Here is a 27855-nt window from a genome sequence, read left to right on the forward strand (position 1 = left end):
AAATGTATTTGTTTTTAGAATATTTTACAATACATCTGTTTTATGATTTTTTTACTGCTTAAAATATATTACTTATAGAGAGAAAATATTTTTTTCTCAAGGTCACAGATCAGAAACTAATCATTGATATAATGTGTCAACCAGCACAGAAAAAAAACAACCTTCAAGTCATCTAAAATACTAAACCTTTATTGTTTGAAAGGAGCATCAATATAAATATAAGACAAATTGAGAAAGTAACTGAATTTTTTAAGATAGTCTGGTGAGATAGATGACTATGGAACAATACTTTGTGTTTGTACCCAGTGTCATTCAGTTGTATTATGGTAAAATGGATAGAAATTGCACCTGCAGCCACTTTACGAAGTAAAAAAAATGATAAAGATTGTATGACATTTTAAACAAAACCTTAGGATGGGTCCATAGGGCATCGCCTAACCAGTGCTTTACATATAAGTAACACAAGTAACTGTAGATGTAAAAAGCTAATGATTCTCCATCATCCAGAGTTTTATGTAAATCATGTTTCCTCACAGCATTGCATTGATTTTAGCAGTTTAAAAAACAAAAGACGATTTCTTTGCCTGCTAATTGTAGATGTTTTTGACAGTATGTCCCAAAATAAATGCTTTTAGCTGTACACATGTGGATTCAATGATAACGTTTGACATTGACAAAAGCAAACAACATATATCAGGTTCTTCTGGAATGTTGACGTTATAACATTCTGATCTAAGTCTCACATCAAAATCATTGACCGTTCAACTGAAAATCATTGACAGTTTCGAAGAGCTCAGTTGAGATGGTGATTTTTAGGCATTAACTTCAGATTCATGCACAAAGGTTCATGAAATGGGAGGAGTAAAGGAATATAAATGCAAGACATGATCAACCATTCTGTGATCTACTATATCATAAGCAAGCAACCTAGAAATACTCAAAGAACCGTCCAGGAACCAGGAGTCAAAAATTCAGGAAGAGGGATAGTTTGGAGATATTCACGCTATGTTAATTGAGGAGCGTATATTAACACTTTTCAAAAGGAACTGTCAACATACACTGACATACTGGAGCGTCTTTTTCAGTTTTGGACTAAGCATCGCCTTCCTGGGGCCAACTATCCTAGATCTGAAATGTCAAACCGACTCCACGTTACAGGAGATCACCTGGGTGTTCTTCTCCCAGCAGTTTTGCTTGCTCGTCGGGACCTCAGTTGGAGGACTTTTCAGAAAAACGTGAGTCCCACAAGGATTTCAGTAGCCCTGTAACTGTGAGGTGTTCAACATAAACACTATTCTTCTGATCAGGATACAGTGTGTCATTTAGTGTTCGATTTTTAGTACTGGCCGGTCACAATACTAATATTTTACAAATGTCATAGTGTCTGGGGCATGTCTGCACTTCTTGTTGTACTTTGTTCAAATGTATAAAAGTATATTATCAGATGTTGGTTTCCCGTTTGTGCTGTTGCAGAACATTGGACATGCCAGAAAATGACTTCCACTCCTTGCAGATAATGAAGGTGCTCCAAAAGTTTCTTCACAGCTATGCTATAGAAGAATCACTTTTGGTTCTTTAGTTCCAACCTTTCAGTCTAAAAGAACTGTTTCTTTCTTACCTTTATAGTCTAAAGAAATGTTTTCCACTATAAAAAAAAACATTTGTGAAACCCTACACTCTTAAAAAATGTGTTTCAAAAGGAAGGTTCTTCTTTAACCTCTAAAGAGCCTTCCTGTTTCAAAAAAGGTTGTTTGTGGTGAAAAAGGGTTCTTCAGATTATTAAAAAATAGAGAGATGATTCTTTAAAGAACCTTTGACTAAAACCAAAAATGGTTCTTCTATGGCACCGCTGTGGAGAACCTTCTAAGCACCTTTATTTTTAAGAATGACAGCAAAAACGGTTCTTCTATGACATCATGTAGCACCTTTATTTTTAAGAGTATGCTGAGAATTTGTTTATCCCTATTTGTTCTAATAACATATGGGTTGCTATCCATTTAAACACATACATTTCAGTCAATTATTATCTTTTGTGAGTTTCCAGATTAAATCATTTTTCAAATATTAATGTGGAAGGAGTTTGTTCATCACTCAATTTGTTTCCTTTTCTTAACATTCAACTTTTCACTAAGCATTTATTGCCTAAAGATCTAACTGAATTCCCTGCTTGAGTCGTTCTGTAATGTACAGTACATTAAATCTATTTGCTTTATAGTGCTTTTGTATTATTTGAATAAGAACTCAATTACATTTAAAATGGTTGAAAAAGTTGCATGCATCTGTTGTTCTGTGAAGATTTTAGTATCTCACAATAGGTCATAAAGTTATATGTGTTTAGCTGTGATAATCTCACCTGTATCATATATAAATCGGACCTCTATTCTTTGGTTAGATTAGGATAAATTGTGGAGGTGGGTTTTAGAAATCGGGATCAATCAGTTAGCACTCATTTTAATTATTGATCCAATCAGAAGTTGGATAGTCAAGATCTCCCAGGCAGACAAACTTCTTCTTCAACTCCAACTTGATCTTCAGTTCAATTCTGCATTTTGCAGGTTAATTCATGAACTTAAATGTTTTATGAAAGTACATAATAGTTTTGTGATGATTCAAAAATATTTAGCTTCCATAAATGACAACAAAGTTTATGAAAGCTGCTGTTTAATTTAAAATCACCCAACTTCTAAATATCAAATGATTCAAAAAGCGTTTTTCATAGAAATGAGACAAGCTCTTTTTCTCTTCTTCAGGTTGTTGAGTGCCCTCACCGCCCTCTTCCTCTCCACCTTCATCATATCTGTGGTTTTTGCCATCATTCCATTTTGCTATAATGTGCTGTTGCTGGCAGTTACTATGGCAGTGTCAGGTCTGGCTTTGGGTTTCATTGACACCATTGCAAACATCCAGCTGGTGTCTATTTATCAGAAAGATTCTGCTATCTTCCTGCAGGTGAGAGACACCACATAACATATAGAGGTAGTGGACATAAAAGCAATGCTGTGATGATGAAGTCAAATTGACAGAATTATTTTGTCATTGCATATCAATCACACTTGAATATGCAAATTAAAGCTAAAACATCCAACCATGTAAGAAATTGTATAATGTGTTCAGACTGACGTATATATTCACATGCCTATGGAAAAATGTTGATGTTCGGTAGAGGACCACATTTATAAAAAATGATATATTCACCATGAATATATTTCATTTGCTTTTTCCAAATCGTATTCTTCACATGTGTATGTTTTGACTCTGCCTGTAGGCACTGCACTTCTTCATTGGGCTCGGTGCTTTGCTGAGTCCCCTGATTGCAGATCCGTTCATCTCTGAACACTGCCTGGGCACTAACAGCACAGAAAACGTCTCAGTGATACATCAGCACTTCAGGTTACCAGTAATCCACGATACTACCCCACAGTCTGTGCCATTTAAGGAGAAACCCAGGGTGTCGTATGCCTTCTGGATCATGGCTCTCATAAATGTAAGGTTGTGCAGAGCACTTGCGTGCTTTAAAGGTGCTTGATGTTTGTGAGATCAATTCATCTTGTTTTTTTTCTAGTTGCCTGTGCCTATTGGGGTTCTTGTGCTGATGTACAGAGAGAAGCTGCTTCCCTGCTGTCCAAACAGCACTCCACTACTGCTGGACAAGGACGAATTGGCCATGGAGACCCAGACATCAGGCACCAAAGACATGCCTGAACCAGTAGCCGAAGTTGCAGGTGTGCTGCTCCAGCTGGTCATGTGATCTAAATTTCACCCAAAATAAGAATTCTGTCATCATTTATTCACCCTATAAACCTTTTTCTTCTGTGAAACACAAAATAATATATTTTGAGAAATGTCCCAGTATCCATATACTGGAAGTCAATGGGGTCAATTTTTGGGGTACCAACATTCTTCAAAAATGTTTTTTTTGTTCTGCAGAAGAAAGTATTTGTGATGTTAACATTTTCATGAAACAAAAATTCCAATAAAATCATATTTTCCAGGACATGGAAATCTCTTCAGCTGCTGTATGAATGGTAATCTGAGAAGGTTACCTTTCACATTTTTCGGCATACACATATTGGGTGGGATTGTCCTGTTTATGTCAGAAGGCATTATGGTAAATACAATATTATATTTTTGTGTTAATATTTAGATTTTATTCCCTTTTTGATCTTTGAATCTCTTCTTTAGGGGGTCTACGCTGGCTTTGTTTACACATACGCTGTTTCACCTCCCATGTCACTGCATGCGAAAATGGCGGCATATCTCAACTCTGTCTTCTGGGCAGCGATCACTGCAGGACGCCTGGTGTCAATCCCCTTGTCAGTCCGCTTCAGACCCGTCTACCTGCTCATCGTCAACCTGGTAATGAACCTGAGAAAAGTCTTTGAAATGGACCCAGTTGTAGCCATCAAATTACAGCACAGAATTAGATGTGATGGTCTGGTTTGTAATGGTCAAATCTCTCTCTCTCTCTCTCTCTCTCTCTCTCTCTCTCTCTCTCTCTCTCGCGTAGGCTGGTGTAATTGTAATATTGCTGCTGTTGTTGATCTTCTACACAAACAGTGTGTTTCTGTTTGTGGGGACAAGCTTTCTTGGGCTTTTCCTCAGCAGCGTTTTTCCCTGCTTACTGGCTTATACCGAGGACATCCTGAACTATACTGGTAAATTGCACACACACGTCAGGTTTCATTGACCAATTGAACTCTTCATTGAACTTTTCATTGACCAATGATTTTATACTGGACTAACAGTATATCGTATCCCCTTTCCCAGGGGTTATCTAACTTTTTGCGGCAAAGGCCCCCCATTGTACTCAACAATATTCAAAGGTCCTCGTCCCACTCACATAAGCGTACAAATTTCTACCCAGAAATATTTTAGAGCTTGACATTCATTGGAGAATTGTTATTCATTATAAAAATATAGCAAAATAATAAAATAATATCTTGTTTTTTAGGGTTAGGGTTAGGGTTATCTTTACAAACAAACATGATTTACATTCACAAGCTGTTTTTCTTATGGGTACCAAAAAATGTCCCTACAAGATCGAAAATTACCTTGTGGGTACATTTAGTCCCCCACACACATTGTGGGGACTTTTCATAGACACAATGATTTTAATTTTGTACAAACTATGTATTCTCCTAAATCAAATCCTTTTTGCATTATTCTTTTTTTACATAAGCATTATTTGATATGTTCAATATCATTGTTCAATATAACATAGTCCCTACGTGTATAAAACAGACAACTTTGTATGAAAACATTTATTTAATACTAAGTAAGTGCTATTTGCCCTCTAAGAAAGTAATATTCTCTTATTCTCACAGAAACCAGTTGACAGTAGATTTGACTTGACTTCCAAGGTTTTGAGGATCACTTTAAATGTCTTCACTACGAGTTAGCTTTAAACACTTCAGTGCTGTACTCGGGTTTTATTGTCCACACTGTACATACACTCAAGTTTGTTTTTCTGTTGTTGCAAAGGCTTCCAACCGATGTCTATTGTTTTCATACAGTTAAGGCTATTTGTTATCCCCTAAATCTAGTTTTCTAGTAGTAAAATTAGTTTCACAGTCCTCTCTGGGTCTGTTCCGCATTTTTTGAATGATCTGCCCGCTCCTACAAGATCAGCAGATTCTGTAGCCATCACTAAGAATCGGCTGAAAACACATCTCATCCGTCACCACCTGACCGATTAGTTCGGACTCATTTCTAATCTTTCTAAAAAAAACACTTAGCTTTGTATACTGTGGTAGGCTATGAGCCCAGTTTTACTGCGCTTATGCTTTTTGTTATCCTTATGTTGTTCCAATTGCTTCCATTGTTTACCTCATTTGTAAGTCGCTTTGGAAAAAAGCACCTGCTAAATGACTTAATTTAATGTAAGTGTAGTAATGTTTATTGAGCTGTCCTAATATCAAAAAATGGCTAGCATGTTTTTTTCAACCCAGGATGGTCAGGACAATAACACATATTTATTTTATTAATATTATTTCTGGATTGTTTTTCAATTGGACAAAGACGGTTTTACTGTCATTTTGGGACCACCCTTGCTCCCAGCGCACACACACATGAACAAACACACAAAATCTTTGTTTCTCCACTTTTCAGGATGTGCAACGGCAGTTCTGGTGGCCACTGCTCAAATGGGTGAGATGTCTATGCAGGTGTTGGTTGGATCGGTAAGTACTTATTTAGTTTTAGTTTTTGAAAACCATAGAATTTGTACTAAGCACCGTGAGTAAATGTCTTCCAGCTGATTCAGGCTAAAGGCAGTTACAGTTTCCTGGTGTGTGGTATGCTTCTCGGCTGTCTTGCCTTCATCTTCCTCTTGTTCTTGGTTTTGTGTAACCACTTCCACAGAAAACTCGCAGGTAAAACGTTAGATTGCACAATACTTAAAGTGTAAATACTTTCAATGTAATCAAATCACTTTATTGTAACACAAGTGTACCGTTGTTGAAATTCTTACCGGCAAGACTCTATGCCATGGCAGTACAAATAACAGGATGTAAATACAATATTATTCTGATTCAATGTGTTCACCTTCCAGGAACATCTAAAAAAGCCGGTATGGTTGAAGACCCACCACCACCTGCTCCAGAGAAAGCAGGACAGAAAATTCCTATAACACAACTCAAATTTGACTCTAGATGAGACCCTTCATGTGTCACAACCTGCTGAAATCACGGCACTCCTTTACTGTAAACAATAATGGTGCCCTTGTGTTTATGTAAAAACGTGAAAAACATACATTGTGGTGCAATAAGCTTTTGTGCATTTCTGTTCAGTTTGGTATTCTGTAGTGTTTTTATTTGTTTTACAGATTCTCACCAAGAGTCTAGACTCATTATTTCAAATACTGGTCATGTGTCGGAATGCAACAGAAATAGAAAAATGGACAAATAAATATTTAAGTAATTGAGAGATGGTGTCATTGTGAACACAGACATTAAATATAAATAAACTTGTTTTGTACTTCACCCATCAACACAGAGAATCATTCACCAAATTAAACAACGGATTAGTCTCCAAACGTCTCAATTAATCATTCACCAACCTTAGAAAATTCCTAGAAGTTCCGAGAACATCCCTTGTTCAATAGAAGTATTCATTTCACAATGCGCTTTATAAACTAGAAGGTTGGGGTTCGTGTAATCTACAGCAGTCACACAAACTTTTTTTCGTTCAACTCACTTCACTATGGAAAAACTTGTGACTCTTGGTCATCAATTTTTAAAGACACATTGTGCTTTATATCTTTTCGACACTTTAATACATTTATTAGGTATTGCTTACTTGACATATTTTAAGATTTCTTTATACATTTATCCTGTATAATCCCTCAAAGATCACCATTTTATTTCCATACAAGTAAAACAGACTAAGGGGCGGATTCCCGGACAGGGCTTAAACCTAGTCTCAGACTAATTTAAATATAAACTGTATTTAGTTTGAAAACAACTTGTACTTGCGTGTCTTAAAATATATCAGTGCCATTGTTTTGTCTCAAGATCCACACCAGTAATGCTTCTTTGTAAAGTGTGTCTTAAAAAATAATTTAAATATCCTAATTTCACCAAGGCTAGTCCTGGTTTAAACTAATCCCTGCCCGGGAAACCGCCCCTAAATTGATTATTGTAGACTTCTTAAAATCCTCTGCATAGTGTGACTTTTGAAAAATCCATTCGTTACTCACCCTCTTTACATTTCAGACCTGTATGACTTTCTTCTGCAGAACACGAAAGAAGATATTTTGAATAAAGTTGGCAACTGAACAGCCATGTTCCAATTCACTTTCATAGACACAAAACCAATGCAAGTCAATGGGTACAGTCTCTGTTCGGTTACCAACAACCTTCAAAATATCTTCTTTTGTGTTCTGTAAAAGAAACTCATTTAGGTTTAAAACGACAAAGGAATGTGAATTTTTAGGGTAAACTATTACAATGCTTTATAAACAAACTGAATAACAGCACACCAACTACTTTTTAAAGATACATTTTATTTTTTCGTTGTAAAACAAATTTTACAAAAATCAGAAAAGGGTAATTAAAAGAAACATTTATTTGGATAAATTATGATATAGATCGAAAGGCTACAGATTAGGATTGCGATACAAGCGATAAAAAGAGTCAAATGAAGCAGTGAAAGCTATGAGTGGTGTGTGTTCGATTCAATTCATTTTATCATTCTAATGGCTAAAGAGAGTGCTCATTTAAAAAGGCATCTAGAAGCATCAAAATATTATTTAAAAAGCACACGAAACATCACAGAGGTCAATAATAAGGTTCCCACTTCATACATATCACTCACTCTCAAAGATTACATCAAGACAGACATTGCCCAATGCCGTACTTCGCCTGAACATGACACCACGTACATGAAAGAATGCCACCCGTGAAAGATGTTCAATACAACCATAGAAAAGTCGTTTTAGTAAAAATGCTCAGACGGTTTTATTAGACTGCATCAAGAATTAACTGGACAAAAAGTGGGAGAAAGTAGCATACTACTGCTAGGCAACCTACAGCATAAAGCAATGTAGACAGACGGGAGGAAATCACGCGACTCAACTTCAGCCACGAGTATCCAGTGCAGGTCATGACAACAAGCATATGTGCACTATAATCTTGCGTGTTGTTTACCTGTAAATGTGGCGATCGGGATGAGATCATGTGCTTTAAATCAATTCAATTCAAAGGGGTTCATTCTGGAAGAATTCTCTCAAATGCAATTGTAAAAATTTAAGGTGCCCAGGAAGCATAGAAAGCCTACAGTATAATCTGTATATTGTTTTCACGGTCAATACCACAATCTTCCTTCTTTTTTATACACTTAAGGACAACTGTCTGTAGCAAAATGATTTTAGCAAAAGATTGCAAAGCTATAATTAAAACATCGATAAATATTCATATAAAATACCGCATTTAGAGGGAAGAAAATCCCATGTTAGAGATTAGGCTAAATCATATGTTTTTAGGGTCGGTCTGAAGATACTTTACAGATTTCTTTATGATATGGTATTTACACGCTGAGAGACATTAACAAACATCCAAAACACTCTTTGAGTATTATGGGAAATAAATTCTAATGCTCTTCGTTCAGAAAAACAGAGAGATAGACAAATTCACCATCAGGTAAGACCTCAGTCTTCACCTGACAGAACCTCTTCCTCAGAAACATCGTCCTTTTCCTCTTTTTCGTTCTCATTTTCCTTCTCTTCCTTTTCTCCGTTATCATTGTTTTCCTCTCCTTCCGCGCCACTGTCGATGTCCTGTGTCTTCTTGGGGGCGGGAGATTCTTTCCTCTCTTCCTTGTGGCCCCCATCTTCTTCCTCCTCTTTGTTGCTCTCAATATCTTCGTCGTCGTCTTCTTCTTTAGGTGATGCCTTTTTCACAACTCTCCTCCCCTTCGTCTGCCGTTTTCCTCTCTTCTTCTTGGGCACTCGGGTTGCTGGGAATAAAGGAAACCAGTTGAGGGTTACATGTGGTTATTTCTCAAATAAAAGTATCATGGGCAATAGTTGTAGAGTTTTTTCATGATCTGATGGTGAGATTCGGGGTACCTGTGGCCCTTATCTTGGGTTTAGGTGACTTCTTTGAGTCTTTGCTTCTGCTCACTTTTGAGATCCTCCGTTTGGGTCGCCCATAGTCGCTGTCATCATCGTCATCCTCCACCATGAAGTCCTCATCACTGCCTGAGTCCTCTATAGGCAGAAAAGCCAGATATTGCTTAGTGTCAAATGAATACAATTTTGTCAGGAATAACTACATGTTAGTAAACCATTAAATATTAAGAAGTCAATATATTGCTTTTGTTTCTGTGTCATTGAACACATTAATTCATTTAGCAAACGAGTCGGTCCATCAGAGTTAGATTTAAAGGGGATAGTTCATTAAAAAAAAAATTGTCATAATTTACTTTCAGGTTGTTCCAAAACTGTATTAATATTATTGTTCTACTAGATACAAAGAAAGATATTTGGAAGAATGTGACTGTAACCTAACAAATCTCATCCCCTATTGACTCCCATAGTATTTATTTCCCCTACTATGGCAGTAAATAAGGTAAGAGATCTGTTTGGTTAGTCACATTCTTCCAAATATCTTCTTTTGTGTTTAACCACGCAGAGAAATGTATCATTTGCACAACCCGAGAGTGAGTAAATGATGACAAAGTATTTGTTTTTGGGTGAACTATCCCTTTAGTCAAACTTTAAGGTCTGATCACCTGGTACGTGTTCGTGCATTCTGCCTGTGCTAATTTTTTATTGTTGGTCTATGCACACGAGTCAAACTGTTGTCTTTGAAGTCATTGCGTCTTAATGTTTTTTTCAACCTCTTGCACCATACGAACTTGTTCAACACCAACAAGTTAAAAATCAAACTTTTAAAACGTGTCGAGAACCTTGTTACCCTGCTCTGCATTTCAGGATTACACAATTCAATGTGTAACTGAATAAAAAAGTACTTAGTTAATGCATTAAAATAACAGCCCAATTTTATATTATAAAAGGTTCCAAGGGCTGGGACGATATATCGTGCAATTCTTATGCTCTGTTTCCTCAATGAATCATGGCTAATGCTGCAACATCTGAAAGACAGAGGGCGCTCTTGCATAGAAACTCTAAATATGGTTTTCCTGACAGCATGCCTCTCCTTCCTCCTGGGTTTCAGCACCAATGTAGCAAGTTCAATAAAGGAAGGCAGGAGGCGGGAACCGGCGAACGTAATACAACTTTTAATCATATAAACAAACATAATAACACATCACATATAATCCAGGCCTGGTCCTCTCTCGCCCTTCCCTGTTGTCACTCCTCTCTTATGCTTCCGGAGCTCCTCCGTGAGAGATGAGAGACCGGTGTACGTGCAGCTGATGCTCGTTATCAATCACGTCACCGGCATCATGCAGTTCCCTTATGACGAGTGTTGCTTTTTCAAATGCACGTTATAAATGACTCAATCTCCTAGTGATTTTAGATCGAGCAGTACTTCCTACTTTCAGAATCGATTTAGACGAGGCATTGCTTTATTTTCACTTTATGATATCATAACGGCTGTACCTCCAGTGTAAACGTCACTGTCATCTTCCTCCTCCTCCTCCTCCTTCCCCTCATCCTCACTTCCTCCATCAGCAAGAAGAATCTCCCTCTGTTTGGATGCAGCTTTAGTGGCGGCCTGACGCACCTGCCGGCCCTTCTTCTTCACAACCTTACAGTCATCATCACTATCATCTGTGTGTCAAAGAAATGCACGGTTACCACAAGCTGAAGGTGTGTGTGCGCATTATCATAGATAAAAACACACATGTAAAAACAAAAAACAATGCCAACACTTCAATTTTTGTGTTATTTCATAGTTTTGGTGTCTTCTTTATAAAACATATGACATTTTCATATGCCGTATGAAACAAACAAAAAAGTGCTTAAAAAAGTAAATAAAGGCAAGCTAAGCTGTCACAAGTGTGTAATGAAGCAGACACGTAGCGATTATATTGGCAGTACCTGCTGGCCTTTTCCGTTTAGTTGTTGCCGGCCTCCCCCTGCTGGCCTCTTTAGCATCAAAATCACTGTCACCAGCATTATCATCATCTTCCTCATCCTCTCCATAGTCATTGTCATCCTCACTTAAATCTTCTGGAATATGAAGATGGGAAAGCATTTGGTCAGAATATTCAACACCGATAAACATATAAAGGTGGAATAATGACAAAAATGAACCTGACTTACTCTTGTGGTCCTTGACTCGAGTATCGTCACTATACAGGAAGAGGATTATGAAAGAAAACAAAAGGTTGTTATTTATATAGTTCATTAAATGTTCTAAAAGAATAACGTGGGAAAGGGTTCAGGAAGGGTTACCTGCGTTTCTCAGGTCGCTCTGATTCTCTTCCGTAGTCCTCATCTGCATAAAACAATTCCAATTAAAATCATGGCCGTCACGATAAACAACACATTTTCCCAGCACATACAACTTAGTATGTATCGTACATATTTATGTATTTAGTATATCCTCGATATGCATGATCTGCAGCGCGTTAACGTTCCAAGTATGGGTGCTTCCTGGAACCAAACCCATGATCTCTGCACTGTACACATAATGCTTTATCAACTGAGCTCCAGTTTAATATATTTAGTATCATTTTGAAGGGATAAATGTGGATGTTTTAGCTCACCTGCATCATCAGACTCTTGGAACTGTGCGTAGTCAACAACCCTTTTATTCCTGTGCACATTGAACATAAATTACCCGTCAGTAAACGCATGCAAAATACATCTATAAATCAGTAATTACATGACTTACGCCGATGTAATTACAGCTCAAATAGGCAGAAAAGGTCTGAACTTCAACATCATAGTAGAGAACAGCGGTTTTAAAATACACTTTTATACATCACATCGTAAAATTCATCATATAAAATACGAAAACCAAACAATCTGAAATCATTTTTAAATGGGAGCAGATTCTTTAAATAGATTTCCATCCATTTGATCTTTCTGTGGCAACAGAGTTGTCATTACTCTTATGTAAAGCTGCATACTGTATAGTTTCAAGCAATGCCAAATACATAAATGTAAATGTACAGGGGGCAGAGGAGACTGGGTGCCATGTCGGAGCGGCTCATTGCCATGCCAACAGCAGTTAGGGACCGATCTGGAGTCAGCCAGCAGACAGGGCATTGAACGCCAGGCCCTGCAGGTCAGATTATATTCGCAGCCCAGTCTCAGAAATCCATAAATCACACGTAACGAATCCATTTTTATATACAGGCCATTGCATAACTTTTGGGTTAAATGCAGAAAGACTCGAATTAAAATCAGTGTATTTCTCGTTAGACGTCAACATTTCGAATAGCTAACCTATTCCCGATCACAAGTTTCCAGAAATGACTCGTGAGTGTGAAGTAATGGCGCTGCGCCGGGGGAGTTTTGGCGGTGTTGTGTGGACCACACGTGAAACTTCTCTCTCAACAACACCTCGCTAATATACATTACGTTAACCGTTCAAGCAACGCTTCAAATCGTTCGTGCAAACACCGTTTACGGAATCGTGTTTCTCGCACGATGGCTGTCTGGTTGTTTTGTGTAGCATTAACTAGCCCAGCACCGTAAACAACTATCCCGCTTTTTTATTTGACAAGCTGGCCGCCTGTGGTTAGCTTAGGTCCGTCTCGAGGTGTAGAGACCCGCGTGGTCATTATATAAACGCAAATAAATATGTATTAAACATTCATTGAAAGGTGGAAGTCTGCGTGTTCGCGGTAGGTTTGGGCTGTTTTTGGCGCGGCTGCGTTTACGCAGTAGAACTGGCTTGCGGGTTAGCCAGTTAGCAAACATGGAGACACGCTCATACATATCGCATCGTGTGCACTTACTGTAAACCAGCAAATACATTAAACGCACTTACCTAGAAGGCCTTGCCATTCTGCAAATTCGACCGTTGGCTTTCAAACTATAACCTTTAAGTTATTTGGAGATCCGGAGGAGTCCAGGTGTCTTCAGCCGTTTCCGAAAAGCACTTTCTGTAGCGCGCAGCTACGAGAAACTACCACGATGCGAAGCAAACTGCACTAAAGACGCGCGAATACGTGCGACGTGCATAGAGCATCTACCCGCACGCACCGTCGTTCCGTGTGGCTGTGAAATGGAGAAATGTTCAAATGACCACAGGCCGGACTGACCTGGTTAAACCTGTCGTCAAATAGTAGCTAACTCATGAGCTACTGCTTGGCCTGCGAGTAACCAGGATTCTTTTATGAGTAAAAGTGGGATGGTAGTCTCAACAACGCAAGATGATCGCAAGTCAGGATTGGATGACCACACGCGGCAACCATCCTTTTGCTCTCAGAGCAATGCTTATTCTGTTTATTGGATTAGATTATTTTATTTTATTCGTTTTCTAAATCCCATTTTATCAGATGTTGTTGTTGTTGTTGTTAACACGAGATTTGCCTTGGAACACTGGTTTTATTTCATCATTATAATAGGCCTAATAAAGTTTGAAAGGTTGTCGAGGTGAGGGGGGACCACAAAGAGGTGGTCATCTTCTTTTGGAGGTGGGTCAAAAAATGAGTTCTTAAAAGTGTTATTTGCTGTCCTTGGATGCAACAGGTGTTTGATGCCCTTAATTTTGTTTGCACGGCTATAAGTGCACAAACACAGACTAGTTGAACTGTGTTGAAATTGGTCAGAGGGGTCAGGCTACAACATGCATGTACAGGAAATTGTGCCCTATTATATATAAAAACGCCTATATTTAGATGTGCAACTGGTTTTCAGGTGGTGTTATTGTGCTTTCGGTGGTTTTGCTGGTTGTATTGTCTAAAAGCAAAGTTATTTTTATGGCACATTTATAACAACTTTAAGTTGACCAAATTGCTTAGTATAATAAGCAACAGTTCAAAAGAATTAAATTATGGTACAATAAATAATATAATTCATAAATTATAATGATAACGTCACAAACAACCGTCTTAGTCATTGAAAATCGATTTAGGAGGTGAGATTTAAGCGTAACTTTAAAAACAGGAAATGAAGAAGCTGAAGATCTAATACAGTAATATGTAATATAGTTATAATGCAGAATATGCGTTTAATAACGAATACTGTGTAAATGAAATGAAAGTAAATGTATATAGGTTGATGCATAAGTCATACTGTGCTTCCTATGTAATATCTTGAGCCGAGGCGGTGAGGTTGTTTTACATTCTGTAATTATTTGGTATAAAGCAGTTTCGTTTATTTTGAGTGTCACGCAGTGTTACAATGCCTCCATTTTCAGAAGGAGCTATGCTGAAAGCCACAATGAAGATAGAATAGAGTTCATAGTTGTTCTCATGTTTCTGGGTCATCAGCCCTTTGCAACCCTTAACCATAAATCTACCAGCACAACACCAACCGATAAAATTAAAACCATAACCTTGTGATGCAATGAAATATGGACCAACAGTTTATCTGGCAGCTAGAATGGGTCTGTGTAACTTTAAAAGTGAAAAGGTAGTGAAGGAAAATACGCCTCCAGCAGAGGGCGTTGGAATCCACAAATCTGGAAGCTTCTAATCAAATCACGTTTAATGTGTTGGACTGGAAGAAAATATTATCTCTGTCCTCCAGACGGTGTCCATAGAATATAAAAATTCAATAATATACTAAACACACACATGACACGAAGTATACAAACAATGTATACATAATAAACACATAAAACAATCTTTGAAATTAAACAGTATAATATGTATACAAACGATAGCTACAGTATAAATTGTGTCAGGGTAACTCATATGGAACGTTGTGATGTAAACAAACTCGATATTTTCAAGTCGCAAAAGGTCACATATGTCACAACAGAAGCTCATCTGAAGATTCAGATGGACAGTATTAATGTAGCACTGCAATTATTTTGTATGATGCTCTCAGTTGCTAACATTTTTTCAAATATCCCCCTCAATCTCAGGTTTGCTAGGTCAGAGAAACATACAATTGTAGCTGGTGACATCTCTCAGTCTGAAGTCTGTCTCCTGAAAAGCACAAGCATCTATCTTGATATGAAAGCATTTTAGGGGTAAGATTTTGGCAGCAACAACCAAAAAAGTACCCACACTCCAATCAGAGGTTTACAAATTCAGAGATACACAAAACTGATGTTGGTGACATCTCTCAGTGTGAAGTCTGTCCTCTGAAAAGCACAAGCCTCTAAGAGTCTGTCACTTTACATAATATTTGTTTTTCTAGAGTGGCATCCTGAGAGAGTAAGCAAACTGACTGTGAACGCATTATCAATGATAATGGGATAGCAACAGTATAAACCGAGTATTTCAGTCCGAGCAGAACTCTGAAAATACAAAAAAACACTCCATCATCCTGGAATTCACTGGAAGTCAGCTTTATCGACACCGTCAACCTGAAAATACTGACAAGAGACTTAAGAGAGATTACATCCAGCATAAACATTTGAATACAGCGCTTCCCTAAAAGTTTATTTCAGTCGAGATCATCACAAATGTTTAGAGGTGACATAGAAATAATGACTTAACTAAATTCTGTTGTGTCAGACCATTTATATTTCGAGATTTTGCAGAAGTTGATGTCACCGTTTACCTTCCTGGATGTCAAGGTGGGGTACATTTAAAAACACACAACTCAAAAATGAGAGTAATCAGAATCTTCAAACAAATATAGTAAGCATGCTTGTTATTGTCGTGAGCGTGTGTGTGTGAGATCTGTCCAGCTCTGAGTTGACACTGGTTAGGTTGTCATCATCTCACAAAAGATCCACACCGTTTCTCTTTACTCTCTTATCACATTAACTTGAGCTGAACCCCATAATGCAAATGGCTGCAATATTGGTAGAACTGTGTGTAAATGGCAAGAATACGGATAAAGCTAAATAATATACCATCATTATTCATGTCTTTTAGTTTTAAAAGTATTTACACTTAGGCTAACCTATCTGTGAATGATTTTCGTAATACAATGTTGTGAGCCTTAAAAATAAAGTTTCAAAGAGATGATACAAATCTAATATTTTTATATTTCGACTAGTTTTTACTCATTATACTGTAAATTTCTTTATGTACATTTTTTAACTTTAAATTTTTATTTCGTGACTATATCTGCTACAAAATATGGACTAAATGCCTTAAGCGTAAACGTTTATAATGATATGCTATGTAATAAAGTTATAAGGTTAAGGTTTCTTGCATTGACACCATGGAAGGGACATTTTTTTTGTTTACCAAAGAACCTTTAAGTTGAAGGTTCCTAAAAGAAACATTTCTTTTTTTACCTTAAATAAACCGGGTAGAACCATTTTCCACTTCAAAGATTTTCTTCATGGATTCATACAGCCTGACAAAGAAGATTTAGTTCTTAAGAGTGTGAATCAATATACACTGGTTTATGCTGGTTGTGGGTGTTTGCCAGTCTAGCGGCTAGTTATGCTGTCTACTATTTGCAAATAAACATTATAATGTGGCAGAACACATCATAAATTGAATGTCTTGGCTGGTCCTGTTTTAATCTCTCAAAAATCTGCACAAAACAAGTTTACAGCAAAAATGTAATCCCAGTCCAGACCACATGAAATTCCAGCACCCACAACGCTTGTATATAACCTGACCAAAATTATTTCCCCCATATATCAATTTTTAAGCATGTTTAGCTGAATTCAAATCTCATTGCTCAAAAGATTTATCATCTCACCAATGTTTTTTTTCACAAATAACATTCATTAAACATGAATCTTACTTAAAGGAAAAACCCCACTGAAAAATGACAATTCTGCCATGAGTTACTCATCCTCAAGTTGTTCTACCTATGAAGAAAGGACATCTGTTCATCTACGGAACACAAATTAAGATTCGGGGAGCTTTCTGACTCCTGCCCATAGACAGAGTTTTCATTTTTCTGCAGAGTTCCCCTTTCAATGATATAGTGATGTATATACAGTATGAGTAGGCTACTGCATAGATAACGTGACAGTATTTAAATAAAAATTATTAATTTATGTTTGGATGAAGAGATTAATTCATATACATACACACACACACACATATATATATATATATATATATATATATATATATATATATAAATGAAGGCATGAGGATAAGTAGATCATAAAATAATCTTTTGCTGAAGTATTTTTTAACAGTTGTTCTGGAAGTGTCTTGCATTAAAAGGTTGTGACCAGCAGATGTCAGTCTGTCCTGTGGGCCGCGCCCTCTGTCTCACTCTAACTGTGCCTTTGAGGACCCTGAGTTTCCATGACAACCTGCATCACTTTTACAATGCTGGAGTCATTTTCAGAAAATAGCTTTTGGGAAAATAAAAAGTACAAACCACATGACTTTACAATTTGAGTGCAGTGTTGCATCCAACTTAAAGGATACCATGCATGTTTCTCAAACAACCGAATGAATTTCCAAACTTTTCAAAACACTGCCTATCAATCAATAAAGCTTTTGTCAATTGCTAAAATTTTCAATTATTTCCATATATATATAATTTTTTGGACTCAATGATGTGATAAGTTGCAGTTCCTCTAATGAAACATTATAAAGGTACACCAAATCATTTGGTTCTGAAAGTTGTTTTAATAATTTTTGCCCAACACATACACAAACAAGTAACACTGAATACGCAATATATCATATATACTGTTTGTTGCACACGAGCCTGTAAGAGAATGTACCGGCATTTATGAATACATTGAGGATAGAGATGGAATCAGCATTATGTTAATTGATATGCTCAGACTCTGATGTTCTAGACTGAGGTTAAGTGCTGTATTAGTATAACACTGTGTAGGCTAATGGCATATAGATGCTGTAGGATAAACTGGAGTTCAATGAGTCTTGTCCATGTATTCAAGTCATTTACTTCTGCGTGTGTGGGGTTTTGATTTCTGGGAAAGAAAAGTGACTTTCTGGGAAAGTGAGGGTTTTGCAATGGGGAACATGTGTTTGTGGGGGTACTAAATGACACTTTCATATAGTATGGTTTTATTTTCTTCTGGCTTTGGTAGAAATCTGTCTTCGTTCTCAGGTGGAAGGAACTCGAGGTGATGTCTCCCCCAGATGGGTGTGGTCTGGTGCTGCCAACGCTGAAGAGATACAAATGCCACTCAAAACACACAAACACCGTACACAACCACTTGACTACATTTTAATAATCTAGGACATTTTTCAGTTAAAAATATTTAAAAACACAGAATTGATGGAATCCCACCTCCATTAGAGAGCCTTTGCAGTGCAGAAGTTTGAAGAGGGCGGTGAGAGGTATACAGAGCATCGATGAGAGTGCGAGAAACCAGCCCAGCATCTCACCCCACCACGGGTACACGTACACAGAATTATACACTAATGGCTTGTAGTTGATCACGTGAAACAAGAAAACACTCTGTGGAAAAACATCGGTCACCTTTTTCATGCATTGTATCACAAAATCGAATCATCTTGAACAGATCAGTGCATTGAAAACTCACCATGCACACTGCAGGTGTGATGTAAGACCAGCACCACTTCATATATGGCAGAGGTCGATAGTGGATCATACGGGCCACGTCGTCCATAAAGCGGTCGGCACCTGACAAAAGCACAGTCAGGGAATAACTTACAGACTACAATCGTGTTTGCATGTTTAGTGTGATTTATTTCAGCAGGACGTGTTGCCGGATCAACATTCCTATTCGGTCATTTGGATCAGGTTTATGGTTAATCTTGGTTTTAAGTACTTAGAGCTGCTGTTTTAGAAGAAAAGGGGTTTAATTAAATCTCCACTAGAGCATAAGCCCTTTTATTTTCTTGATGATCTATGCATTTATCTAGAGAAAGTGTTAAGGCTACGTTTGTTTCATTGGAATGCTGTTGCACGACCAACAAAATATGTTGATCCTGAAACATATGCCTTATGGCAAAATAGCAGTTTCTGTGTGGGCGTGATAACAGATTTTTACCATACACCCAGGCCACCACCACACACTCCCAGAAGGCTTGCCAGAGCAAAGTAATTCCACTGGCAGAGTAATAATCGAAAATCTGAAACACGTACATCCCTCCCTACAGAGAGAGAGAGACGATAAGAGAATGACCCAGAGGAATATGATCAATTGTATTATTTGATAGATCTGATATCTCATTGCTGTTCGACTCGGTCATACCTCTGTTAGCATGGAAAAATCTATAATGAAACAGGTGAAGCAACATATCGCCACAATGAGTTCCCGACGCAGAGATCCGAGGAAGGTTTTGGGGGGCAGCATGTCCATAATTCCGGTGATAAAACCTTCAACACCTACAAACTGAGACAATGAAAGAGATATAAGAAAAAAAGGCTACTTAAATACAGTACGTTTTTATTGAAGGCAATTTCCTAAAGTAACATATGTAAAGCTGCAGACATTTACAGACCATTCCAAATTTTTATTTAATCAGCATTTCTAGATGTATTGTTGTGGCCATTCCTGTGTCTGTTGAACTTCAACAAAATCAAACCCCAGGGGTGAAAAAGTCATCCAACAGCAAAGTGAAAGACTGATGAAAATCCAGGTTATCACATAAAAAATAGCTTTGCTATTTTGCTAAGATATATTACTGTTGTATTGCTTAAAATTGAAAATGAACTTGTTTACTTTGCAGTATTTGAGGTCTGAAAAAATACAGAGCATCGTTACTGCAACTACAACCGCTTATAGAACTTATAGGTCTATTGATAGTTAACTCGTTCAATACTGTGCATATTTTAATTTATGAAAGTACACTTTGAAGTATACTCTTAGTAAACTACTAGTTTAGTTGTTTTTACACTTACGTATATAGTTTTTCTAAACTGAACATCATATATATATATATATATATATTAGGGCTGTCAAATGATTAATCGTGATTAATCGCATCCAAAATAAAAGTTTGTGTTGACATAATATGTCTGTGTACATTTTTGTATTTATAAACACAGAAACATACACATACATGAATATATTGTATTATTAGGAAATATTTACTGTAGATGTATTTATCCAAATTTCCCAATCATTAAAATTTTATTTAAATGTTTATAAATGTTTATGTTTGATATTTCTCTTAAATATATGCTTGTATGTGTATGTTTTTATAAATACAAATATAATATTCACATTACACAGACATATATTATGTAAACACAAACTTTTATTCTGGATGCGATTAATCACGATTAATCATTTGACAGCCCTAATATATATATATATATATATATATATATATATATATATACTGTATATAGAGTTTATGTTTACACTTTAAGTATACAACTTTGTACTTGAAATATATCTTGAATGGTACTTTTAGCAGATTTGAAGTATAGACTAAATCTACAGCCTTTCTGTTAGTATAAGTCAAGTATATTTAGCGCAATTGCATTTATATTTCTGAGAAGTACAAATAAATACCTACTAAAAAACAGCTAAACCCAGCCTAAGCTCGTCTGCTGGTTTAGGTTGGTCTCCCAGCCTGATTTTAGCCGGTGAACAGGCTGATTTTAGAGGGGTTTTGACCACTTTTTAGGTGGTCAAGCAAGTTTTTCCTGGTCAGACTGGAACCCAGCAGTTAAATCCCAGCTGAAACTTGTCCAGCCTTGTCAAGCTGGTTTGCTGGTTTAAGAAGAAAGTAGCTAGTTTAGGCTGGTCCACTCAGCCTGGAAAATCTGATGAAACTTGAATAGCTGGTTTTCCAGCATGGTCAAGCTGGTGTTTACCATGTTTTAGCTGGTGGGTTCCAGCCTGACCAGCTAAAACCAGAATGTATGGCTAAAACCCCCTCTAAAACCAGCCTGCTTAACCAGCTAAATCTAGGCTTATGCTTTCTTTTCAGTAGGGTAGTTTCTTAATTTTAGTTTAAAAGAACTATACTAGTAATAGCACACTTAAATAAACTAATTTTTTTGTAAGTGTGATATTCCAAAACAATTTAAATAAAAGCCAGTAATCCAACCAAGAAATATGTAGCAACAAGGACAGCTCATTGATCCTAACCTTGATTTAAAATTCAAGGTTGTTTTTTATCACAAACATTGTTTTACTTTGTTTTTGAGTGCTTTCTTTGAGCTTTGTTTTAATAACATATTGTAACAATTAAATCAGTTTGGTTCCTATCCTACTGAAACCTGTAGCAAAAATGTTCAAATCGGTCACCTGACTGTCCAATCCCAGCACCAGTAGCATGAGGAAGAAGAGTACCGCCCAGAATGGAGCTAACGGCATGAGCGACACTGCTTTTGGATAGGCAATAAATGCTAAACCAGGACCTGAAAGAGAACATAGAAAAATATACTGTAGCCTATCCATGTACTGAATGACAACCATATTCATACGCCAGTACCCAAAGTAATTTCAAATAATACCATAATATCATATAAAAAAGTCATTACGGTGCTATATTTTTAGTGCTATACCTTTCTAGTGCAATAAAGCACAAAGTAGCAGTCAAGGGCATATTGATGATACAAGCAGATGTCTCACCACTTTCTGCCACATTACTGATGTCAACTCCCTGTTCTGCTGCCATAAACCCCAGAACTGAGAAGACAACAAACCCGGCGAAGAAGCTTGTACCGCTATTTATAAGAGCCAGAATGAATGCATCTCTACAGTGAAAGAGAGAAATCACGAACAGGGTTAAACTGGGTGTATGTGAACTCACTCAACCTCTGGTCTCTGATCTGAGCACACGCATACGAATATACAGGCACTCTGGGATGCCGCAGGATTGTGTGGATAATACATTTTTGGGCAGGAAGGCCATTGTTTCAGTACTGTTTTTCTGTTTCCATATACAGGCAAAACACAACACACTGTACTGTATGAAAAACTGTACATTCTCGGAGGGGGTGAAAAGTCTAAACACATTTGTGACTTTGAAATTGGTAACATTGTATTTGTACAAAATGTCAGGTTATGGTGGTGGTTACAATATAAAAACACTTTCACCCAGCTCAATAAATCAAAAAGGGACACATTGTAGACAAAGCAGTTCTAAAATTCATGTCAATCTTTATGCTGATATTATAATTAACTAAGTAACATTGCAAATAATAATGTAAGTAACATTTGACTTACTGGTAACAGTTGTTGTTGAAGCGGTTGTAGCTCCCGAGCGCCGTGAGAGCCCCCAGACCAATAGCGTAGGAAAAGAAAATCTGTGTGGCAGCGTCGATCCATACCTGTCAACGTCATGACAACTATAATTGCATCTCTGTTATTGACATAATATTCTCATCTCTGTTATTGCTTTGAACATGTAAATAACTTCTGACCTGTGGATGTGACAGTTTGCTCCAGTCTGGTTTCAGGTAGTAAATAATACCATTAAGAGCTCCTGGCAATGAGACGCCATGAACAAACAAGACCACCAGGACCAGGTAAGGAAACAGAGCTGTGAAGTACACAATCTGCACACACGTATTTTTTGTTCATTAGTGTTGTCACGGTACCATAAACATACTTTACAATACTATACCAGCATGAAGTGCCAAGTAGTATCATGATACTGTGCCATGTTCATCAAATCTACAACATAGACTCAATTTATTTCATACACAGATCTAAATTCAACATTTTGTATTTACTAAAGTTAACGGTTTTAAACTGTACACTACAATATTTTGTAGTATGATCTATAGTAACTGGATAGATTGTAGTAAATACTATAATATACTTTAAAGTCGCTGTGAAGTTGCGATCGCTTTTACTTCCGTATTCTGACGCATTTTCCGTGTAAAACGGAATTTCGAATGAGAAAAAAATAGTGGGTGTGGCTTGTGTTTTTCACTGCGAATTGATTGGATGTATTATAACAGCCGTTGAATTTTGAAATAGAACTGGCAGCAGACTGACAGTTGAAGGGAAAGAGTTAAATGATGCTCGCCCCAGGCCGTTAAACTGACGTTATTTAAAGGGGTCATATTGGATGGCTAAAACGAACATTATTGTGTGTATTTGGTGTAATGTAGTGTATTTACACACGAACAACTTGTAACACACTAAAGATACAGGAAAACACGAACTCGCGCCATATGACTCCTTTAAGATGGACAGTCACTACACGGCGGAAGTGCATTTTCAGATTTTAACTAAAGATTGCAAGGTCACATTAGTTTTAAAAAGAAAATGACCCACATTGGCAAGATATTGTCCCGAGTTTCACTGGGACATATTTACTATGGTAAGACTCAAAAAAGGAATTTACTAGAGTAAATACTAAAGTACACTAGAACATTTTTCACAATCGAACTATTCAAATGTGTAACACACTCCATTTATACGGCAATGTTTATAAAAGGAAATGTTAGACTTACTTTAAATGTGAAACTAAAACGGCCAGTAGGTGGCGGCAATTTTTCAAGTCAGTGAATCGACTCACTGAATCATTATCTAGTCAGAGTCGGTGAAAAACTGATTAATTTAGGAGAGAAACACAGCAAAAAGGCAGATGCAAGTGTTAATGCGCATATGCAACATTACTTACAACACTACGATACCATTTTTTAATAGAGCGGCATTGCGGGTATTTTGAAGCTTTACACACCCTAGTGCAGATTAACAATGTCAATTTGGTCTTTATGCAAATTGAATGTTATTATTTTAGAAAAAACACACGTTTACCTGGCTATAGGACTTTTGTTGTTAGAGCAAAACTATACAGTAGTTTTGACTAACTCAAGCCTGAAGAAAAACAAGATTATGAATGAATTTTACACATTCTTGTACCTTGCCAGTGGACTTCACACCCTTCCAAATGCAGAAGTACACGATGACCCATGTTACAAGCAGGCACAACACCATTTGACCACTGATGTCACCCACTTCATCCAAACCGCCAGACAGACGGAGTACTTTACGCCTGACAGGGGAAGAAATGTCTCATCATTTGAATAGAACTAACATTTTCTACAAATGAATTTTGTGACAAACAATTTAAAGCACCTACTCCCAGAATTCCATGACAGATGATCTCAGGCCCGTAGGCTCCAGGCAGTTGGCGCTAGTGTTGACGGAGGACACATTGAGAGGGTACAAGGGCATCGACTGATTGACACACACGCGACTGAAGTTGGTGGTACAGTTGACCGTGTTCCACTCCTGTCCACACAAGGCCCACGGTAGAGGAGAAGTGAAAGAGTGAAGCAAAAAGTACAGGCCCCATACCAGGACCATGATGTAGTAGGTGTTGCAGAAGAACACAATCACCATTGATGCCAGACCAAGCCCTGCATGATAAAGACACATGATATATCCTTAACCTAAACCAATACACAATATATCTGCTTTATTAAAGCCAGACAGATCAATGTTCTGTTTTCCATTAATTATTCAACATTATTGTTGGCGGGACCATGCATTGATCTGTTTAACCTGAGGGATGGGGTGTGTTAAAATAAATCTAGCTAAAAATACCCCACCTTTAAAAAGAGGAGCGATGTTCCATGTGGCGACCCCACCCCTTTTCATGAACTGACCCAGTGCGATTTCAAGGAAGAATACCGGAATGCCTCCGAAAAACACCATCAGAATGTAGGGGATTAGAAACACACCTGAAACCCACACAAACGCTCAGATATAACACAACACGCGGGAAACATGCTTGACTCGCACTGAAGCTCTCTAAATATGTGATTCAAAATTTGCACTTTTTGTCAATTCATGGTTAATGTTTCATTAATTGTGTATTATAAAACAGTAGTCATAAGTCAGTGGTCTTCAAGTAATCATGGCATTTCAATATGGCAGCCACCATGAGTCAGAAAGGGACTTCTGTTATGTTCAATAAAACACTATAAATAAACTAGGGCTGTCACGATGAACTGGATAAACATAAGAGACTTAGTCAGGTTCGTGAGGGTGCAAATAAGTGGAATAGTCAGTTTTTTCAAAACAAATCTGACTTCTTAACATCAAGGCCTCAGACACAACTGTGGCTGATGTGTATTTGACTCCAACACTGACTGAGAGACACGTATATCATCCCAAAAACAAAAGAGCAGATAACAGTAATACCCTTAATCATCAACACCGACATGCGTCAGAAGAGCTATGGAGATGGTTACAGTTATAGTAGAAGTTGAGAGGGAGTGTGGCGAACGAAACACAGAGTATCACTTCTTTAACCTTTGATAAACTAAGTTCATGAACATTATACAGTCAGTTCCTTTCTTTAAAATCCTTTTAGTCCGGCTACATTCTGACCTTCTGACTTATCTGAGGCTCAGACTTGATTCTATTCGAGTTGTCCGAGCTAATGTTCTTGGGGTAAATGGTGGCAAAATTTCTCGGAACCCACAGCCTCTCTTATTTTTAAAACTACAATTGCAACATGTCGGGTGTGGGGATCGAATTCCAGAACTTAAAATTGTGCACGTGTATTTCACCTCCTCCGTTCTTATAACAGAGATATGGAAATCTCCAGACGTTTCCAAGGCCAACAGCAAATCCCACACAGGACATGATAAAGTCCATCTGTCTGTTCCATGTCTGTCGATCTGAATGGCCCAGTTCTGCGGTGGGATCGCCGGCATCCACCAGAGCCGAGCACACACTCGGCTCACCCGCCTGTGAGTTTGACACCTCTGCCTCTGACACCAGAGGGCGGCCGACTTCTGCTTCCTCTTGAGACTCATCTTGACACGATCCTTCATCACCTTAAAGAAGACAGAGACATTTTAAACCCGATAAAAAGTGTTACGTATGATATGGTGCTGATGAGACACAATGCACTCTTGCACTCTCTACTGGTCTGTTACCACGATGATCTTGTCTGTAATACTTTTTGACTGCAATAAAATGTCTTACAATATTGACCTTAAACCCCATTTGTTTTTTGTGTGTTACACATGCGGTTTCACATCAAATTGGATTTAATCTAGGCTCCACGCGACCACATGTGAAATTCATGTTGCTTTCTGCAAGAGTTTATGCAAACAATCTGGATTCCATCTTTAAAACTTCAGAGAAGAAACACTACGATGCTGTTCAGAGCAAAATATTGTTAATATCAACAAGATAAACTCTTTATGGACTTTTCGGTCTGCTCTGTAGGGTATACAAACATATAAACTCAACGAGCCTACAAGACTGAATGCAAACTGGTTGATTTCTGTGTTCCCATGACATCAGTGGCATTTTAATGCATGTCGGAGCAGTTAAATCCAGACTGGAGCGGATTACACGAGAGCAGAGTGTAAGAAACAGAGTTTTACCAGTGATAGCATAGCAAAGTGTGTATAGTGTTAGATTAGACATCTGTGTACAAAACACAAATCGCAAACACACGAATAAAGTCATTCTTACTAGTGAAGTGCTCTTCGGGCGACATGCCGCCGGCCAGCAGGAGCGCCTGTCAATTCGCAAATAACGGTTTTTCGCGTTTGGTTAAATGTTTATATATCGCAGTTCTGTGGAGTCGTTGTCTGTTATATAGTATGAAATGTATCGTCGACAGCAGGTTGATAAGATTAAGCTCTTAACTGTAATAATTCAAGTGCGTCAAAGACAGACGGAGATGGTCTCAAAAGCAGTCGACGAAGCATTTGAAGGTGAGCCTGAAGAATCGCATGGATGTTGGTTACACGCCGTTCTGCTCCGGTGATGTTTTGGTAAAGCAGGTGTGATGTTGCGCCGGGCTCGCTGGATGTGCTGCTGCTCCTGTCATCGGCGCCCCGGTTTGCGCTCGACGCGGCTCCGCGATTGGCCAAAGAATGTACGCTACTCTGCGATTGGCTGACGGCTGAGCGCTACTCTGGTCAAACTGCGACATGACGTCACACACCGCAGATGCGTTTAGTTTATTGTTGCATTTTTGTTTTCTTTGATGCTCGATTGTATCTTAAAGGGCCGATAGAAGCAAAATGAATTTAAATCCGGTATATGCCTTTTTGGGGAAATGTCTCATTTTTCATTCTTTAGTTTTCCGAGATGCATTGAAGGTTTCAACTGCAACGACATAAACAAACGTGGCCCACATTTAACTTCAAGTAGACCTCCGCAAAATAATAATAATTGTTGAGGCGTTTTCACTTAGTACAATATAATGTTAATTATATTGATATTAATATTAATTGAATAGACCGGAAGTTAACTTCGGGCCAGACGCGTGAGTCGGATGAAACTGTCTGTAGGTCTAGAGAGGATAGAAAAGTATTACTTTGGAGAGCTTTAACTTGTCCAGGAAAGCCCTCCGCCATAGAGCAGGATGTAAATGATACGTTCCACACTTCTGTGAAACAGCAAACATTCCCCTGGACTCTTGAGGATCTTCTTGTTTTGTCATAAGAACTAAACGATTTGTTCTCTCACCCGTCAGTACAAGATCGTCTTTGGTCAA

At 37.8% G+C, this 27855-nt stretch overlaps 3 protein-coding genes across 3 annotated transcripts; 1 reads left to right on the forward strand and 2 right to left on the reverse strand.

Annotated features, from left to right (window-relative positions):
• Positions 1–1005: 1005 nt before the first annotated feature.
• On the forward strand, positions 1006–6654 carry mfsd4ab (major facilitator superfamily domain containing 4Ab; the record flags this gene model as incomplete). The annotated part of the gene is made up of 10 exons (XM_079478283.1): positions 1006–1235; positions 2751–2949; positions 3266–3484; positions 3563–3722; positions 3993–4108; positions 4183–4356; positions 4508–4655; positions 6109–6179; positions 6254–6371; positions 6551–6654. The coding sequence occupies 10 exons, from the start codon at positions 1006–1008 to the stop codon at positions 6652–6654; spliced, it is 1539 nt and encodes a 512-aa protein (XP_079334409.1).
• A 1390-nt stretch (positions 6655–8044) lies between these two features.
• On the reverse strand, positions 8045–13865 carry nucks1b (nuclear casein kinase and cyclin-dependent kinase substrate 1b). The gene is made up of 8 exons (XM_079478537.1): positions 13410–13865; positions 12178–12227; positions 11864–11906; positions 11732–11760; positions 11507–11638; positions 11066–11236; positions 9566–9706; positions 8045–9453 (listed from the first exon to the last, which is right to left on the reverse strand). Exons 1-8 carry the CDS (start codon positions 13424–13426, stop codon positions 9146–9148), a joined length of 891 nt encoding a protein of 296 aa, XP_079334663.1. The 5' UTR covers positions 13427–13865; the 3' UTR covers positions 8045–9145.
• Positions 13866–18079: 4214 nt separating this feature from the next.
• On the reverse strand, positions 18080–27199 carry LOC306907140 (sodium- and chloride-dependent creatine transporter 1). Its single transcript, XM_079479040.1, has 14 exons — positions 26823–27199; positions 25904–26173; positions 24938–25069; positions 24466–24745; positions 24246–24378; positions 22793–22927; positions 22596–22699; positions 21999–22123; positions 21672–21784; positions 19662–19802; positions 19458–19560; positions 18987–19087; positions 18731–18901; positions 18080–18605 (listed from the first exon to the last, which is right to left on the reverse strand). Exons 1-14 carry the CDS (start codon positions 26845–26847, stop codon positions 18477–18479), a joined length of 1962 nt encoding a protein of 653 aa, XP_079335166.1. The 5' UTR covers positions 26848–27199; the 3' UTR covers positions 18080–18476.
• Positions 27200–27855: the final 656 nt, after the last annotated feature.

Source organism: Barbatula barbatula (assembly GCF_947034865.1).
Source record: "Barbatula barbatula genome assembly, chromosome: 17".
Lineage (NCBI taxonomy): Eukaryota > Metazoa > Chordata > Actinopteri > Cypriniformes > Nemacheilidae > Barbatula > Barbatula barbatula.